This window comes from Saimiri boliviensis, chromosome 15 (genome assembly GCF_048565385.1).
Source record: "Saimiri boliviensis isolate mSaiBol1 chromosome 15, mSaiBol1.pri, whole genome shotgun sequence".
Classification (NCBI taxonomy): domain Eukaryota; kingdom Metazoa; phylum Chordata; class Mammalia; order Primates; family Cebidae; genus Saimiri; species Saimiri boliviensis.
The window spans coordinates 25,001,929-25,019,357 of NC_133463.1; the positions used below are offsets into that span (position 1 = coordinate 25,001,929).

The window sequence follows — 17,429 nt, forward strand, 5'->3', positions numbered from 1 at the left end:
ATCCACAAAGATGGGAAGAAACCAGCACAAAAAGGATGAAAGCACCCAAAACCAGAACACCTTTCCTCCTCCAGGGGATCACAACTTCTCACCAGCAAGGGAACAAGGCTGGATGGAGAATGGGTGTGAGGAATTGGCAGAATCAGGCTTCAGAAGGTGGGTAATAAGAAACTTCTGTGAGCTAAAAGAACATGTTCTAACCCAATGCAAAGAAACTAAGAACCTTGAAAAAAGATTTTATGAACTGCTAATAAGAATGGACAACTTAGGAATATAAGTGAATTGATGGAGTGGAAAAGCAACACGAGAATTTTGCAAAGCATGCACAAGTTTCAACAGCCAAACTGACCAAGCAGAAGAAAGGATATCAGAGGTCGAAGATCAACTCAATGAAATAAAACGAGAAGGCAAGACTAGAGAAAAAAGGGTAAAAAGGAATGAACAAAGTCTCCAAGAAATGTGGGACTAAGTGAAAAGACGTAATCTACGTTTGATAGGTGTACCTGAATGTGACGGAGAGAATGAATCCAAGCTGGAAAATACTCTTCAGGATATCATCCAGAAAAACTTCCCCAACCTAGAAAGGCAGGACAATATTCAAATCCAGGGTGGAAATGAAGGAGAAGATGCTAAGGGCAGCCAGAGAGAAAGGTCAGGTTACCCACAAAGGGAAGCCCATCAGACTCACAGCAGATATCTCAGCAAAAACCCAGAAGCCAGAAGAGAGTGGGGGCCAATATTCAACATCCTTAAAGAAAACAACTTTCAACCCAGAATTTCATATCCAGCCAAACTAAGCTTCATAAGTGAAGGAAAAATAAAATCCTTTGCGAACAAGCAAGTACTCAGAGATTTCATCACCATCAGGCCTGTTTTACAAAAGCTCCTGAAAGAGACACTAAACATAGAAAGGACAACCAGTACCAGCCACTCCAAAAAACATACCAAATGGTAAAGAGCATTGACACAATGAAGAAACTGCATCAACTAACGGGCAAAACAGCCAGCTAGTATAAAAATGGCAGGATCAAATTCACGATTTCAGTCTTCTTAAATTGGTTAAGACTTATTTTGTAGTCTAATGTTTCAGTTTATTGAAATGTGAGCTATATATTTATTAGGTTTATTTGGTCTATAGTGTTAAGTCTGCCGGGTCCTTACTATTTTCTGTCTGGATGACTTATATGTTGTTGAAAGTGAGATGTGAAAGTTCTCTACTATTATTGTATTGCCATCTGTCTCCCTTGAAATCTGATAATATTTGCCTTATGTACTTATTTGCTTCAATGTTGACATTTATTATTATGATGAGAGATTTGACAATGAAAATTGGCAGAAACCATCATCTCTGCTGTTTCCCCTGTCTCTGGTCTCATCTACAGCACTAGCACATCCTCACGAGATAGATAAGATGTGAATATCATTCTTGTTTTACCATAAAGGAATAAGAATAGTAAAAAATTAACATGTTCAAGATTACACCATGAATTTTAGGAATACATCTCTGCCTCTTGATTCCCATTTAGTATTCCAATACACACTAAACTACTCTTTATCTCACTTCAATTGCTATCTCAAATTATATTGGTAAGCCCATACTCCACGTTCTGCTTTCACTGGGGGGAATAGAGATTGACAGGCTATCTATCATCCATCTTTGCTTTAGAATGAAATGTGACTTTTATGTAACTATAGTAATATATGTATGTCATAAAAATGCCTTGCAAATCTCTGGGACACATTTAAAGCAGTCTCTAGAGGAAAATATATAGCAATGAGTGCCCACATGAGAAGAAAGGAGACACCTAAAATTGACACCCTATCATCAAAATTGAAAGAGCTAGAAGAGAAAGAACAAAAAAAACTCAAAACCTAGCAGAAGACAGGAAATAACTAAGATCAGAGCAGAACTGAAGGAAATAGAGACACAAAAAACTCTTCAAAAAATCAATAAATCCAGGAGCTGGTTTTTCGAAAAGATCAACAAAATAGGCCACTAGCCAGATTAATAAAAAAGAAAAGAGAGAATAACCAAATTGATGCAATAAAAAAATGATAAAGGGGATATCACCACAGATTCCACAGAAATCCAAACCATCATCAGAGATTATTACAAACAACTCTATGCACATAAACTAGTAAACCAGGAAGAAATGGGTAAATTCCTGGACACCTGCATCCTCCCAAGCCTAAACCAGGAAGAAGTCGAAACCCTGAATAGACCAATAACAAGGTCTGAAGTCGAGGCAGCAATTAAGAGCCTACCACCCAAAAAAAAGCCCAGGTCCAGATGGGTTCACAGCCAAATCCTACCAGACATACAAAGAGGAGCTGATACCATTCCTTCTGAAACTATTCCAGACAATCCAAAAAGAGGGAATCCTTCCCAAATCATTTTATGAGACAAACATCATCCTGATACCAAAACCCAGCAGAGACTCAACAAGAAAAGAAAACTTTAGACCAATATCCATGATGAACATAGATGCAAAAATCTTCAATAAAATACCGGCAAGCCGATTGCAACAGCATATCAAAAAGCTTATCCACCATGATCAAGTAGGCTTCATCCCAGGGATGCGAGGTTCAACATACGCAATTCCATAAACGTAATTCACCACATAAACAGAACCAAAGACAAAAACCACATGATTATCTCAACTGATGCAGAGAAGGCCTTTGACAAAATGCAACAGCCCTTTATGCTAAAAACCCTCAATAAACTAGGTATTGACAGAACGTATCTCAAAGTAATAAAAGCTATTTACGACAAACCAAAAGCCAATATCATACTGAATGGGCAAAAGCTGGAAGCATTCCCTTTGAAATCTGGCACTAGACAAGGATGCCCTCTCTCACCACTCCTATTCAATATAGTACTGGAAGTTCTAGCCAGAGCAATCAGGCAAGAAAAAGAAATAAAGGGTATTCAAATAGGAAAGGAGGAAATCAAATTGTCTCTATTTGCAGATGACATGATTGTATATCTAGAAGACCCCATCATCTCAGCCCAAAAACTCCTGAAATTGATAAACAACTTCAGCAAAGTCTCAGGATACAAAATCAACGTGCAAAAATCACAAGCATTCCTCTACACCAGTAACAGACTTCAAGAGAGCCAAATCAAGAACGAACTGCCATTCGCAATTGCTACAAAGACAATAAAATACCTAGGAATACAACTAACAAGGAACGTAAAGGACCTCTTCAAGGAGAACTACAAGTCACTGCTCAATGAAATAAGAGAGGACACAAACAGATGGAGAAACGTTCCATGTTCATGGTTAGGAAGAATCAACATCATGAAAATGGCCATACTGCCCAAAGGAATTTACAAATTCAACGCTATTCCCATCAAGCTACCAATGACCTTCTTCACAGAACTGGAAAAAACCACCTTAAACTTCATATGGAACCAAAAGAGAGCCCGCATAGCCAAGTCAATTCTAAGGAAAAAGAACAAAGCAGGAGGCATCGCACTACCGGACTTCAAACTATACTACAAGGCTACAGTAATCAAAACAGCATGGTACTAGTACCAAAACAGAGATATAGACCAATGGAACAGAACAGAGGCCTCAAAGGAAATACAGCATATCTACAACCATCTGATCTTCGACAAACCTGACAAAAACAAGCAATGGGGAAAGGATTCCCTGTTTAATAAATGGTGTTAGGAAAACTGGCTAGCCATGTGCAGAAAGCAGAAACTAGACCCCTTCCTGACACCTTACACCAAAATTAACTCCAGATGGATTAAAGACTTAAACATCAGACCTAACACCATAAAAACCCTAGAAGAAAATCTAGGCAAAACCATTCAGGACATAGGCATAGGCAAGGACTTCATGACCAAAACACCAAAAGCAATGGCAACAAAAGCCAAAATAGACAAATAGGACCTAATCAAACTCCACAGCTTCTGTACAGCAAAAGAAACAGTCAGTGGAGTGAATCAGCAACCAACAGAATGGGAAAAAATTTTTGCAGTCTACCCATCTGACAAGGGGCTGATACCCAGAATTTACAAAGAACTAAAACAGATCTACAAGAAAAAAACAAACAAGCCCATTCAAAAATGGGCGAAGGATATGAACAGACACTTTACAAAAGAAGACATACAGGAGGCCAGCAAACATATGAAAAAATGCTCATCATCACTGGTCATTAGAGAAATGCAAATCAAAACCACACTGAGATACCATCTCATGCCAGTTAGAATGGCCATCATTAAAAAATCTGGAGACAACAGATGCTGGAGAGGATGTGGAGAAATAGGAACACTTTTACACTGTTGGTGGGAGTGTAAATTAATTCAACCATTGTGGAAGACAGTGTGGCGATTCCTCAATGACCTAAAAATAGAAATCCCATTTGACCCAGCAATCCCATTACTGGGTATATATCCAAAGGATTATAAATCATTCTACTATAAGGACACATGCACACGAATGTTCATTGCAGCACTGTTTACAATAGCAAAGACCTGGAACCAACCCAAATGCCCATCGATGATAGACTAGATAGGGAAAATGTGGTTCATATACACCATGGAATATTACGCAGCCATCAAAAATGATGAGTTCGTGTCCTTTGTAGGGACATGGATGAACCTGGAAACCATCATTCTCAGCAAACTGACACAAGAGCAGAAAATCAAACACCGCATGTTCTCACTCACAGGCGGATGTTGAACAATGAGAACACATGCACACAGGGAGGGGAACACTACACACTAGGGTCCGTTGGGGGGAAATGGGGGAGGGACGGGGGTGGGGAGATGGGAAGAGATAGCATGGGGAGAAATGACATACAGGTGAGGGGAAGGAAGGCAGCAAACCACACTGCCATGTGTGTACCTGTGCAACAATCTTGCATGTTCTTCACATATACCCCAAAACCTAAAATGCAATTTAAAAAAAAAATGCCTTGCAATGTCAAAATGCTACAAATAAATTGGGAAATGAAGACTAATGTGCAAAAAAAAAAAAGAGAATATCAAGGTAACTCAGTCATCAGGGGAGGGAGCTAATACTCAGACCAAGCTAGATTTGACCCCAAATCTAAGGATTTTTTAAAATCAGATAGAAACAAACATGTTAAAACCAAGGATCGTATGTACTGACATCTTTTCCCTGTCTCCAAAATTTCTGCCATGTGTGACCAATTAGCGCAGTTGGCCAGAACATGGTGCTAATAAGGCCACAGTCAGGGGTTCAAATCCCTTATGGGCTGAAACTCGATGCTTCCTTCCAGCAGACACAGACCATCTAAATCACATCTGGGACCCTCCCAAGGGCATCATATTGGTCATAAATGCAGTTGAGAAAATCTTACTAAATCACAGTAACTCCATCTGCCCTATTGGAATATTTCAAACACATGCCATACTGATGGTGTGACTATAGACATGAATAAAAAACAACATTGTTATTAGCAGAATAAATTAGTAATTTTTGCTTACACTGTAAATTTTAAATGTATTATTTGTGGCCCAATAGAGCCATGACTTTATTTTTGAAAGCTCATGCATGTAGAGATACTAAAATTTCAAGATGTTGAATGACATGTGCAATAAGACCTCAATTACTTAAACTCATCAGGAAATGAGTTATTTTGTATATGCAAGTTATGTTCAGATATGGAAGTGTCTGCTTATCACCAAGTCATGTTCATATTAGATATTTTGATGAAAATGTTTCTAAATAAAATTCACATTTTTATGCCTCTCAAATAGGAGAGAGAAAACATTTTTAAAAAAAAAGTCAAGGGGAAAGTAATAGATTAAAATATTTCCGTGATGTGTGGGAAAGGAACTAAACTTCTCTGGCCCCTGAAAGACTAAGCTAGAACCTAAGCTAGGAAGTTGGAGGCAGACAGAGCCTAAGGAAAAAAGTACTTTGGTTACCATAAAAGCCTAATCCTGGAATAGAATTCTTCGGGCAATAGTATATTTTCTATTGCACTTTGCAACAGTGCAAAGCTATGTCCAAGCTCTGTTCTCCCCTTAAAATTTACTTCATTGTTCATTGAACAGTGAGGCTAAACTAAACATTTAGGGATGTAGTAGAAGACACTCATGAGTTTCATGGAGATTGGAGCCGATGACCACTAAGCTTCATTCCAGTTCTAGCATCCTGTAAGAAAACACTATGTGACTGATCATAGCAGCATTATTCCTAATGGCCAAAAAGTGGAAATAAGTCAAATGTCCATCATCGAATGAACTGCTAAATAAAATGTAGTATTTGTACAATGGAATATTATTCAGAAATAATAATGAAATACTTATACATGCTACAGCATGAATGAACCTTGAAAACATTACACTAAGTAAAAGAAGCCAACCATAAAAGACTACAAAAAAAAATTAGATACATATAGAAAACTCTTTATCAGCTGAGTTCCCTGATGTCAGCTTAGGGTCAACCTAGCAAGCAGGGCTTTCTAAGGCTAGACAAGCTCAGGACGCTCAGGCCTGCTACATTAACTCTTTTGAGCACAAAAGGTCATAAGAAGAAAGAAGTTCATAATTTGTCTGGTAAAGAATATTGCCTTCTATTTTGAGTATGCGATTCTAAGTGAAAAAGATATCCATATTTTATTTAATATATTAATTTATTTGATGTATGCTTGTGATATGACAGAGTTATCAAATCACAAGAACCAAAACTGGTCTAAGTATAAACTGGCTGAGGCATTAAAACTGAGAATAAACAGCTGCAAACTACCCCCCCACCCCCCACCAAAAAAACTACACTTCTATAAATTTTTATTTACCTTCTATAACACATTCTGAAATGCATTATACTATGGTTTCACATTATAGCAATTTAAGGAGGAAAGATGGAAGCTAGAAGAAGAGGATAAAGAAAACAATGAAAGATGTAAAAGGGCCAGGAGCAGTGGCTCCCAGTACTTTGAGAGGCCGAGGCATGTGGATCACTTCAGCTCAAGAGTGTAAGACCAGCCTAGGCAGCAGGGCAAAACCCCATCTCTAATGAAAATACAAAAAAAATTAGCCAGGCATTTTTTTGTGGCTGAAATCAAGGCCTGAGGGAGCATTGCTTGAGCCTGAGAGGCAGAGGTTACTGAGCCAGTGAGCCGAGGTTACACCATTGCACTCCAGCGGGGGGTGACAGAGGAAGACCTCTCCCCCACAAAAAAAGACATAAAGGAGGCATAAGAGGAGAAAGGAGGAAATGAAGTGAAAGGAGAATAACTCAGAAGTGGAGAAATAGAGAGAGATAAAAAGAAGGAAATATAGAGAGATAAAAAGAAGGAAATATAGAGAGATAAAAAGAAGGGAAGAAGTCAGAAGTCCTGATATAAACTAATTTTTAAACAATCTAATGTATACTGAGCTGCATGGTGTCAAAGTGTCTAATCACTGCCCTTTGAAATATTTACTAGATGCTTAATCTCTAAATGAAACAGTCACTATCATAATATTTTTCTCAGAGCTAAATATGATAACTGAAACCAGTGACACCTCCCAAGGTCACTGGCAAAGGTCAGATGAAACCAAGCCAGACCTAAACGAGGTAAGAGAGGTTTCCTACTGCACCAAGAACTGAGTACACTAAATGCATACTTTAACTAAGCAAAGAAGCATTTCCTTTGCATTACCCTCAACTCTTCATCCTTCTGCTTGCCCCATAAATCTAGAACACAGGGTTTTGGTGAGAAAATCCCCACTTGGGCTGTCTATATCTTGTATGGCTTTACAGATATTCCACATACCTGTCCTTGGCCTTTGTCCTCCCAGACTGAAGTCCTGGGTCATTTCATGTATTTAGTGATGTCTGTGTACCGTGTAATTTTTATAAGTGCTAAGTAGCTATGATTGTCGCCTTTATTCAACAAATCTGTACTTTGAGATGGAGAGGTTAAATAACTTGCCTAAGGTCACCCAATAAGTGGTAAAGCCAGGATCAGAGCTCAGACTGTCTGACTCTAAAACCCAGTCACTAGTCCTCTCCTTACTTCATTCTGAGCTCTTCATCTTTCTTTCCCTGTCTGACATCATGACACCTGGAATGTCAGCCCTTCACTGAAATCATTGGGGATGTTCTTTAAGCTCTTATTTATGAAACCTTCCTGCACTGAATGAAGTTAGCATATAATCTCCCTTTTCCACATGATGATGGCCAGAAGTCCACACATCTGAGTACAAAGGCTATACTGACTTGGTTCTGATGTCAGTGCTTGCCACGTGAATACTATCTGTTCTTAGAAGAAGCAGTGTTGTACTGAGTGCCATGTTCTCTCTCCAAGTGTCGGTCTGAGTTTATGTTTTTAACTGTAGACTGAAATTCCTAGAGATCATCAATTCTGTCTAGCTTATGTGGCATGTAAAACAATTCCCTTAAGGAAACACAAACCATGTGGTTAAGAGAGAAATTACAGATAAGTAAAAGAGGAGAGATCATCACTCCCCCAAAAACTATTCCAGCCCTATGTGGGCCCTCATCCAAATGGTGGATGCCCATATACACGTTCCTAAGAACAATGAGCGTGGAGTGGGGAATGAAATTTAAATTTACATTAGGCTTCTAAGTGAAGTATTTGTATTAGTTAGGGAATTTTAAGTGGTAAAATTACCTTCTTATAATCTTGGAAGGACTTGGAGCATTCCATATTAAGTTAAAGAATCCCAGACCCATCTGTCTCCTAGCTGCCTAAGCAACTAAGAGGATTTGCTGACTTGGACTTTTCTCTTTTCCAGATCCTGGCCATTGTGTCTATCCTGTTCATCGTGCTTTCCACCATTGCTTTGTCTCTCAACACGCTACCAGAGCTGCAGGAAACAGACGAATTTGGACAACCTAATGACAATCGCCAATTAGCACACGTGGAGGCTGTGTGTATTGCGTGGTTTACCATGGAATACCTGTTGCGATTCTTATCCTCACCAAACAAATGGAAGTTCTTTAAAGGTCCACTGAATGTCATTGATTTGCTGGCCATCTTGCCATATTATGTCACCATTTTTCTCACGGAGTCCAACAAGAGTGTGCTGCAGTTCCAAAATGTGAGGCGCGTGGTCCAGATCTTCCGAATCATGCGCATCCTCAGAATCCTGAAACTTGCCCGGCATTCAACAGGCCTGCAGTCTCTGGGTTTTACCCTTAGGCGGAGTTACAATGAACTGGGCTTGTTGATATTGTTTCTGGCCATGGGGATAATGATATTTTCCAGCCTGGTATTTTTTGCTGAGAAGGATGAAGATGCTACCAAGTTCACCAGTATCCCCGCATCATTTTGGTGGGCCACCATCACCATGACCACTGTTGGTTATGGTGACATTTACCCTAAAACGTTACTAGGGAAAATTGTGGGAGGCCTGTGCTGTATTGCTGGAGTTCTGGTTATTGCCCTTCCTATCCCAATTATTGTGAACAATTTTTCTGAGTTTTACAAGGAGCAGAAACGCCAAGAGAAAGCAATTAAAAGGAGGGAGGCTCTCGAGCGGGCCAAAAGGAATGGAAGCATCGTTTCTATGAACTTAAAAGATGCCTTTGCTCGAAGTATGGAACTGATAGATGTGGCTGTCGAGAAGGCTGGAGAGTCCACCAATACAAAGGACTCCGCTGATGATAATCACCTGTCTCCAAGCCGGTGGAAGTGGGCCAGAAAGGCTCTGTCGGAAACAAGCTCCAACAAGTCTTTCGAGAATAAGTACCAGGAGGTTAGCCAAAAAGACTCCCACGAGCAGCTGAATAACATGTCTTCCTCCAGCCCACAGCATCTGAGTGCCCAGAAACTGGAGATGCTGTACAATGAAATCACCAAGACACAGCCTCATTCTCACCCAAACCCAGACTGCCAAGAAAAGCCTGAGAGGCCATCTGCTTATGAAGAAGAGATTGAAATGGAAGAAGTGGTGTGTCCGCAGGAGCAGCTGGCCGTGGCACAGACTGAGGTCATCGTGGACATGAAGAGCACCTCCAGCATTGACAGCTTTACCAGCTGTGCCACCGACTTCACGGAGACAGAGAAATCACCCCTGCCACCGCCCTCCGCCTCTCACTTGCAGATGAAGTTCCCAACCGACTTCCCAGGGACAGAAGAGCACCAAAGAGCTAGGGGCCCCCCATTTCTAACTCTATCCAGAGAGAAAGGGTCTGCTGCCAGGGATAGCACGCTGGAGTATGCCCCAGTCGACATAACTGTGAACCTCAATGCCAGTGGCTCCCAGTGTGGGCCACACAGTCCTTTGCAGTCTGACAATGCCACTGACAGTCCTAAGAGCTCTCTAAAAGGCAGCAACCCACTAAAGTCCAGATCCCTCAAAGTGAACTTTAAGGAAAATAGAGGCAGTGCACCACAGACCCCACCCAGCACAGCCAGGCCACTGCCAGTCACGACAGCTGACTTTTCGCTCACCACCCCGCAGCACATCAGTACTATCCTCTTAGAAGAAACCCCCTCCCAAGGAGACAGACCCTTGCTGGGTGCTGAGGTCTCAGCACCTTGTCAGGGACCTTCCAAAGGGCTGTCCCCCAGGTTTCCCAAGCAGAAACTGTTCCCTTTCTCTTCAAGAGAGAGAAGGAGCTTCACTGAAATAGATACTGGTGAAGACGAAGACTTCTTAGAGCTCCCAGGGGCAAGGGAGGAGGAGCAGGTGGACTCCAGCCCAAATTGCTTTGCAGATAAGCCTAGTGATGGGAGAGACCCTTTAAGAGAAGAGGGCAGCATGGGCTCTTCCTCCCCACAGGACACAGGTCACAACTGTAGGCAAGACATTTACCATGCTGTGAGTGATGTCAAAAAGGACAGTAGTCAAGAAGGGTGCAAGATGGAAAACCACTTGTTTGCCCCAGAAATTCATTCCAATCCAGGAGACACAGGTTATTGCCCCACACGTGAAACCAGCATGTGACTAGTTACAAAAGCAATAAATCAAAAATCAAAAAACAAAAAACAAAAAACAAAAAACTTGTTTCTTAAAAATGCAGTTAATAATGCCTGTGAACTAAAAAAAATGGGAAGCCCTCCCCAGAAAAGTACATAAAATGTTATTTTTGCATGGCATGAACAGTTTAGCTTAAGTACTGTTTAAATAAAGAATCAAGACTGCATTTTGTAACAAACCAACAAAAATGACTGAAGAACAGTGAACAAATAAAAAGAGCTCTATTAGGAACCAGTATTCTGCAATGTCTGACATTTTTGATCCTTTCATTTCAAAGTGTAGGCCGATTTTCAAGTTTTAACTTTTATGTTACGATGAAGTTTAGAATTTTCACATGAAAGGATGAAATGTCATTGCATGCATTCATAATTATGAGAAATAAGGTACTGTGAGCTTGCAAAATGCATAACTTTATAAATATTGAGGCCTGGATGCTAAAGTGTCACGAACACATGGAAACAAGTTTCTGAAACACAGGTATTTCCTTCATAGCTACTGCCTGGAGGAGCTGTACAGACTTCCTGTTGCAAAATTGCAACCCCTCCTTAAACCATCTTGTATATCTTGCTTTGAGTTATGAAGCTCTTATAAGTACATTTGTTTAAAGGAATACAGTATTTTTTATTTACTTGTGATATAATTCATAGAGTACATTTTACTTTTTTGCTTCTGCTTAGTTGTGGCATTTGTGGTTTCATTTGTAAATCATAGACATGGGCAAGATTTAATGACCAGATATCAAAATATTTAAAATTTAAGCTTGAAATTTTGCCAATAAGTTATATACCATGCCACAGCCTATTACAAAAATGTATTTTTTTAAAAACGTGAAATTATTTAAAAAGTTATATCACACAATTAAATGTTTTTCATGGCAGTCTACATTTGGAAATTAGTTATTTTAAAAATTATATTTTGGCCACCTAAAGATGACATATTTTTCATTTGAATCCAATATAACATAACCTTTTCTAACTAAAGTTCTTAAAATAGAATGCAGATATGCCAAAATGGAAATTCCAAAAAGTGACTTGGCAAACTGAAAGCAGAGTCATTTAAGTCAGATTTCCACCACCACTCCGAGTTAGCTGGGAAATGAGTTACCATGAAAAGAGCCTGGGAGTGGTACTAGGTCACCCAGTATTTCTCAACATGGGATGCAAGGTGGGGGGACACTGCAATATGTGTGAGGAAGTTGTTCCTTTTGCAGGATATGAATTACAGAACCCAGAGCACAGATGGCAGTCACACCCTCCTGTAATTACAGCAACTAGAAACACCCCTTTCTGGGGGTGATTGGGATTGTCTGTGTTCAAAGTGACTTTCAGCGTTTTTTACTGGGAACAGTGAAATCCAGAGAAGTGAAGGCACTGACCAGAGATTGCCTTGTTGATGAAGTCTGTGCTAGAACTCAGGTCATCTTAATTCACTTTGCTTCATAAGAATCAAGGCTCTGGTCCAGATTGGCAACTACCAAATGTGTGATTCTAGGCAAGCCTGTACAACCTCTCTTGGTCTCAGTTTTGCCCCAGTAAAAATCAAAACAAAATTATTTCCAAGCTCCCATAAGACCTCAAATTAATGATTACTTGGTCTCCCAGGAAGGTCCAGATTTTGCCTCAGCCTAATGCATTTTGTACGTACGTGTGTGTGTGTGTGTGTGTGTGTGTGTGTGTAAAATTCAGGGAAATTGATGCTGGGCCAAATTTAAAAGCACAATTTATTATTGAAAGAAAAAAATTCTAAATTTTATTTTTAAGAAGGAAAAATAGCCCGAATATTTAGACTCTTATTTAAGGCTTTAAAAAAAAAAAAAAAAAAAAAAAAAAAAAAACATTTCTTTATTACCAGAATCTGGTCATTATATCTGAGATAAGAAAACAAGTTTTGATCTTAGTTGAAACCCAAGCAGACCTATTGCTAAAAATAATTTTAAACATTTCTTTTTTCACTGTGCTTAGAATTTCTTAGTAGTTTTCATGTTTGTTTCAAAAAAAAAAAATGTTAAGAGTATATGGTCATTAATTGTTGATATTTACATTACTCATAATTATTTCAGTGTCTAAAGCTAAATATTGATCAGTTTTGTAAATAGAGTGTTTTTGAATTTTCTATCTATAGTTTTACAAGGTCAAACAGGTATATTTGCTGTTAGATGATTAGCAAATAATTTATGAAAATCATTTTCTTTACATAGCCTCATAAAGTAGTTATTTTCAAACATCTCTTATTGATGAATCTCAACTCTTTTTATTCATCTTTCTGTATAAGTGAACTTGTCTTAATGTGCTGAGAGTTGACTGATGCCACCTTTCCTGTGTCTGTTAGGCCTTCTGCTGAGAAAACTGCTCCAGAATGTTTAATATTGGAAAACTCGCCTAGCAAAGAATCCTAGACACTCCTCCCTAGAAGCATCCTCCCTAAAATATTTTTTTCCTTCATTCTAATGTGATTTTTAAGTTTTAAAGAGTTTTCTGTACAACCCATGGAAAGCTTATCCTTCCATTTTTCTTAGTTCCTCTGAGCCAAAAGTCATCAGCTAGGAAAAAAAGAAAGTCCTTCTCTAAAAGACATCTTGGATTTTGGCGTTTTACAAGGAGGCAGTGTGAGGACTGAAGGCTCCCAGGATGCACTTGTGTAGCGCTTCCCAAGAATTTTCCACGAACTGCACCTAATGCAGAAAATAAATGTGTGCCTGGAATGGTCTGGGAATGTCCCAAGCACAGAGTTTTTTCTAAATCTTATGTTTTACATTAAAAGGTCATGTAAATGCTGCATTTTACTTCATAATTTTATATATTCCATATGTTTAAATATTTTTAAAATAATTTTTTATATTATTTACCAACTGATAAAATGGATACTCTTATAACTTTAAATATGTCTTTTGTACCCCCTGGAAAAATAGATCCCCAGTTTGAGATACGCTGCATGAATGACAGGAACAGAGATTGGTTCCCTGAGGGCCATCGGAGGTTTCTGCTTCTGAGAGTGCTCACTCCTTGTTACAATTGAGGATTATTTGAATGACCATAAAATAACTCAGTTCCACATATGGCTAATTTGATTCTTCTGAGTCTCTTAACAACCAGCACAAATTGCCACAATATTGTTTGAGGTCAAAGACAGAGTCGAATCCTACGAGGATAGAAATGGGTACATCAATGTGTGTCCTGAGTGGGACCACACACACACACACACACACACACACACATACACACACACTAAGTTGGTGCCTGAAATTGATTTGATATGTCTCTAAACATTTTTACTAGAAATTTCTCAACTGTGACACAAACCACCTGCTTTGAAGCAAGCATTTGATCAAGTATTATCCTGATATGACTAGATTTGGTAACAAGGAGAATATATGCCAAGTGTCTGTTCCCATTAATTTCTTGTCAAAACAGTCTCACTCTCGTAGACACTGTCCTAGGAAAATCAAAAATTCAACTATTTTCTCTTGAAGTTAGAATAGCAAGAAAAAAAAAAACACATGTATGTAGAGTACTTATAGTTCTTATCTCACAACAGTCTTTTGAATATTCAGTAAAGGACCAGAGGGGTTATACATTTTGCTCAATTTCACACACATCACTGGTGAATAGTAGAACTTGGCCTCATCATGTCATCTGGCTTCAAGTCTGGCAATCTAATATACCACATGAAAGTATTAGGCTTGATTTTTTTCCTCAGTAATATCCAAAATATGTAAATAAAACTGGAGGTGCATTTATAGTCACACAGTTTGTTTAAAGCACCAGTAGATCATGCCAAATGGTAAGGACATGAAAGAACTGATATTAACCATCTTTTGCATATATGTTTGCCAATTTGGAATTCTGACCATAAGATACACATCCCTGTTTAAAGAAAATTCATTGTTCTTGATATTATATGACATACTCATTAAGCAGAGGGCTGCAGGAAGCCACTTAATCTGAAACAAAAACAAATGGAACTTAGAAATACTAATAAGTTCGGCCTGGAGCAGTGGCTCAAGCCTGTAATCCCAGCACTTTGGGAGGCCAAGGCGGGTGGATCACGAGGTGAAGAGATCGAGACTATCCTGGTCAACCCAGGATGGTGAAACCCCGTCTCTACTAAAAATACAAAAATTAGCTGGGCATGGTGGTGCGTGCCTGTAATCCCAGCTACTCAGGAGGCTGAGGCAGGAGAATTGCCTGAACCCAGGAGGCAGAGGTTGCGGTGAGCCAAGATCGCGCTGTTGCATTCCAGCCTGGGTAACAAGAGTGAAAACTCTGTCTCAAACAAAACAAAACAAAACAAAACAAAAAAAAAAGAAATACTAATAAGTTCAAAAATATTGTATAATTGATTTTGATAATCATCTCAGTGTTCATTCATTCAGATACTAGTTAAGCATCCCTGTATGTGCTAGGGTACAACCTCTGGCTTCACGGAGCTTACTGCCTTGTCACGCTTAAAACCAAGCTGAGGATTTGAGTTACTGAAAAATGTCTTTTCTGAGGATTGAAACACCACTCAATTATCAAGCCAGAGAAGCATACAACAGGAACAAATGAAATGATTTTCCAAAGAACTGTTTTCCCAAAAAGTAGATGGATGACATAGTCTGATCTATAATTTGTTTTTGAATCAGTTTGGATTTCACACTTGAAATAACAAATTGTTACTCTGAATGAGGTTATGGGTTGTCTTTCCTTATTATCTGATACAATAAAAAATTTTTAATTAGATATATTGCTTGTAAAAATAGCTAATTATAGTCTAACAAATCACTAGAGAAAAATTTATTACTGGTGGAAAAATGTTAAAAAGTTTGTTTTAATAGTGTGCTTGATAGTTATATTATTAAAAGCAAAGCATTTTAATGCTTTTTTTTTTACTTCCTATTTCTACGGGCAACATTTTAGGGATATCTCATTAATCTTTGCTTCATCTCTAAATTTCTAAATGTAAGATTTTTTTAAATTCAGTATTAAAAACTACTTAGTTTGACTCAAGGTGTTTAGTCTCTAGGTCCATGTGGATTTTGCCACTGCATTGTCCTCCTCCAAAACAGAACTCTTAAAAAAAGAAGAAGAAGAAGAGGAAGAGAAAGAAGAAAGAAGGAGGAGGAGGAGGCGGAGGAGAAGGAAGGAAGGAAGGAAGGAAGGAAGGAAGGAAGGAAGGAAGGAAGGAAGGAAGAGAAAAAAGAAGAGAAGAAGGAAAAAAAGGAAAGAAAGCCACAAAATCTAAATTAAAATGGAAACGTTTAAAGGCTCATCCCTGCTAAGAAAAAGGACAGGTCCCAACTCCAAAATCTTGGTGAACACCTCATATTGTTCAGTTCAGCATTTATTGTGGCATAAATGCTATCTTTTAGTGGTTTCAATGACCATTTCTTCTACTTATCTTTTTTAAAACAGCCTAAGTTAATTTCATAAATCTGTATTTACCATATTCTCTTCGTTATTAAGTCCAGAGGGATCTTAACCTGTAAATACACATATAAATAAAGGGAAATGGGAGATTCTCTTTAATAATAAAGTCACCCAAGGCCAGCCAGAGATACACATAGAAAAAAAAGAATGACTACGAAAAATGTAAGTAAATATGTTTTAAGCAGAGAAATTTATGTTAGATATAGGCATGCATAAAGTTTAGACTAAATACTTATTTACAGAAAATTTAGAATTCAGGCCATAATTTCAATTCTACTTTCTCTCCTGAAGAAATTGTTTCTTATCATCTGACATATATTTCCAGACTGCTGTTAATAAAATGTTTTATTAAACAAATACGTATTGAGGGTCTCCCATGCACCCAAAATTAAGTACAGTTTATTCCCTCAAGTTTACAGTCTAGCAGAGGTTTCATATTTAAGAGGTTATATTTCCAAGTAAAATCTAATTCCAGTGGATTACAGTGAGCTAATAATAGTATGACAGTAGATTTGAGTTTGTTGCTGGAGAATGTCTATAACTCCCTTCTATTTTCCTTCAGACTCAATTTTTTTTCCATTCTCTAATCTAGAATCTGAATTTCCACTACATAGGGTTTCTAAACACCCAGGCTTTAAATTGCAGTAGCTGTCTGAAATCTAGTGACAATGTATTTGAACGTAGACATTTCCAACTTAGGCAGAATAGGATTCTAGCCAAAAATGACTTTGAAAATGATCGTTTTTATACTCCCATAACTGTTCTATTTGACTTTTTTTTTTAAATCCTAGGCTGTATGCTGAACTAGATGCCACCTCAAGCCGCTGATTTTATGAAAGCCCAACGCCCATCTGAGCAATGTTTATCTTCCCTCCATGGGAGGCAGGCAGTGCTGGACGACAATATGGCTACATAGTTTTTCTTTTAATTATGTTTGCTCCATTTCAACATAAAACAGATTCAGAATGGCCTACCAACTACTTAAAATAGACTTTCAAAATCAAGACCCAGGGAAACTGACACGGAATAGTAAGGACAGAGGCAGAGTGGAAAGGTACGGGTTCAGAGCACGTCATGGGCGCTCCGCCGTCCGGCTTGTTATT

The 17,429-nt window shown here is 38.6% G+C and overlaps 1 protein-coding gene across 1 annotated transcript in view; it reads left to right on the plus strand.

Moving 5' to 3' along the window:
* The window catches only part of KCNB2 (potassium voltage-gated channel subfamily B member 2), a 429,896-nt gene extending 414,081 nt beyond the window's left edge, over positions 1-15,815 (plus strand). Inside the window, exon 3 of the mRNA XM_003942620.4 lies at positions 8,729-15,815. Coding sequence (XP_003942669.1) covers positions 8,729-10,885 — 2,157 coding nt within the window. The 3' untranslated portion in view covers positions 10,886-15,815. The remainder of the gene's footprint in view (positions 1-8,728) is intronic.
* Positions 15,816-17,429: the final 1,614 nt, after the last annotated feature.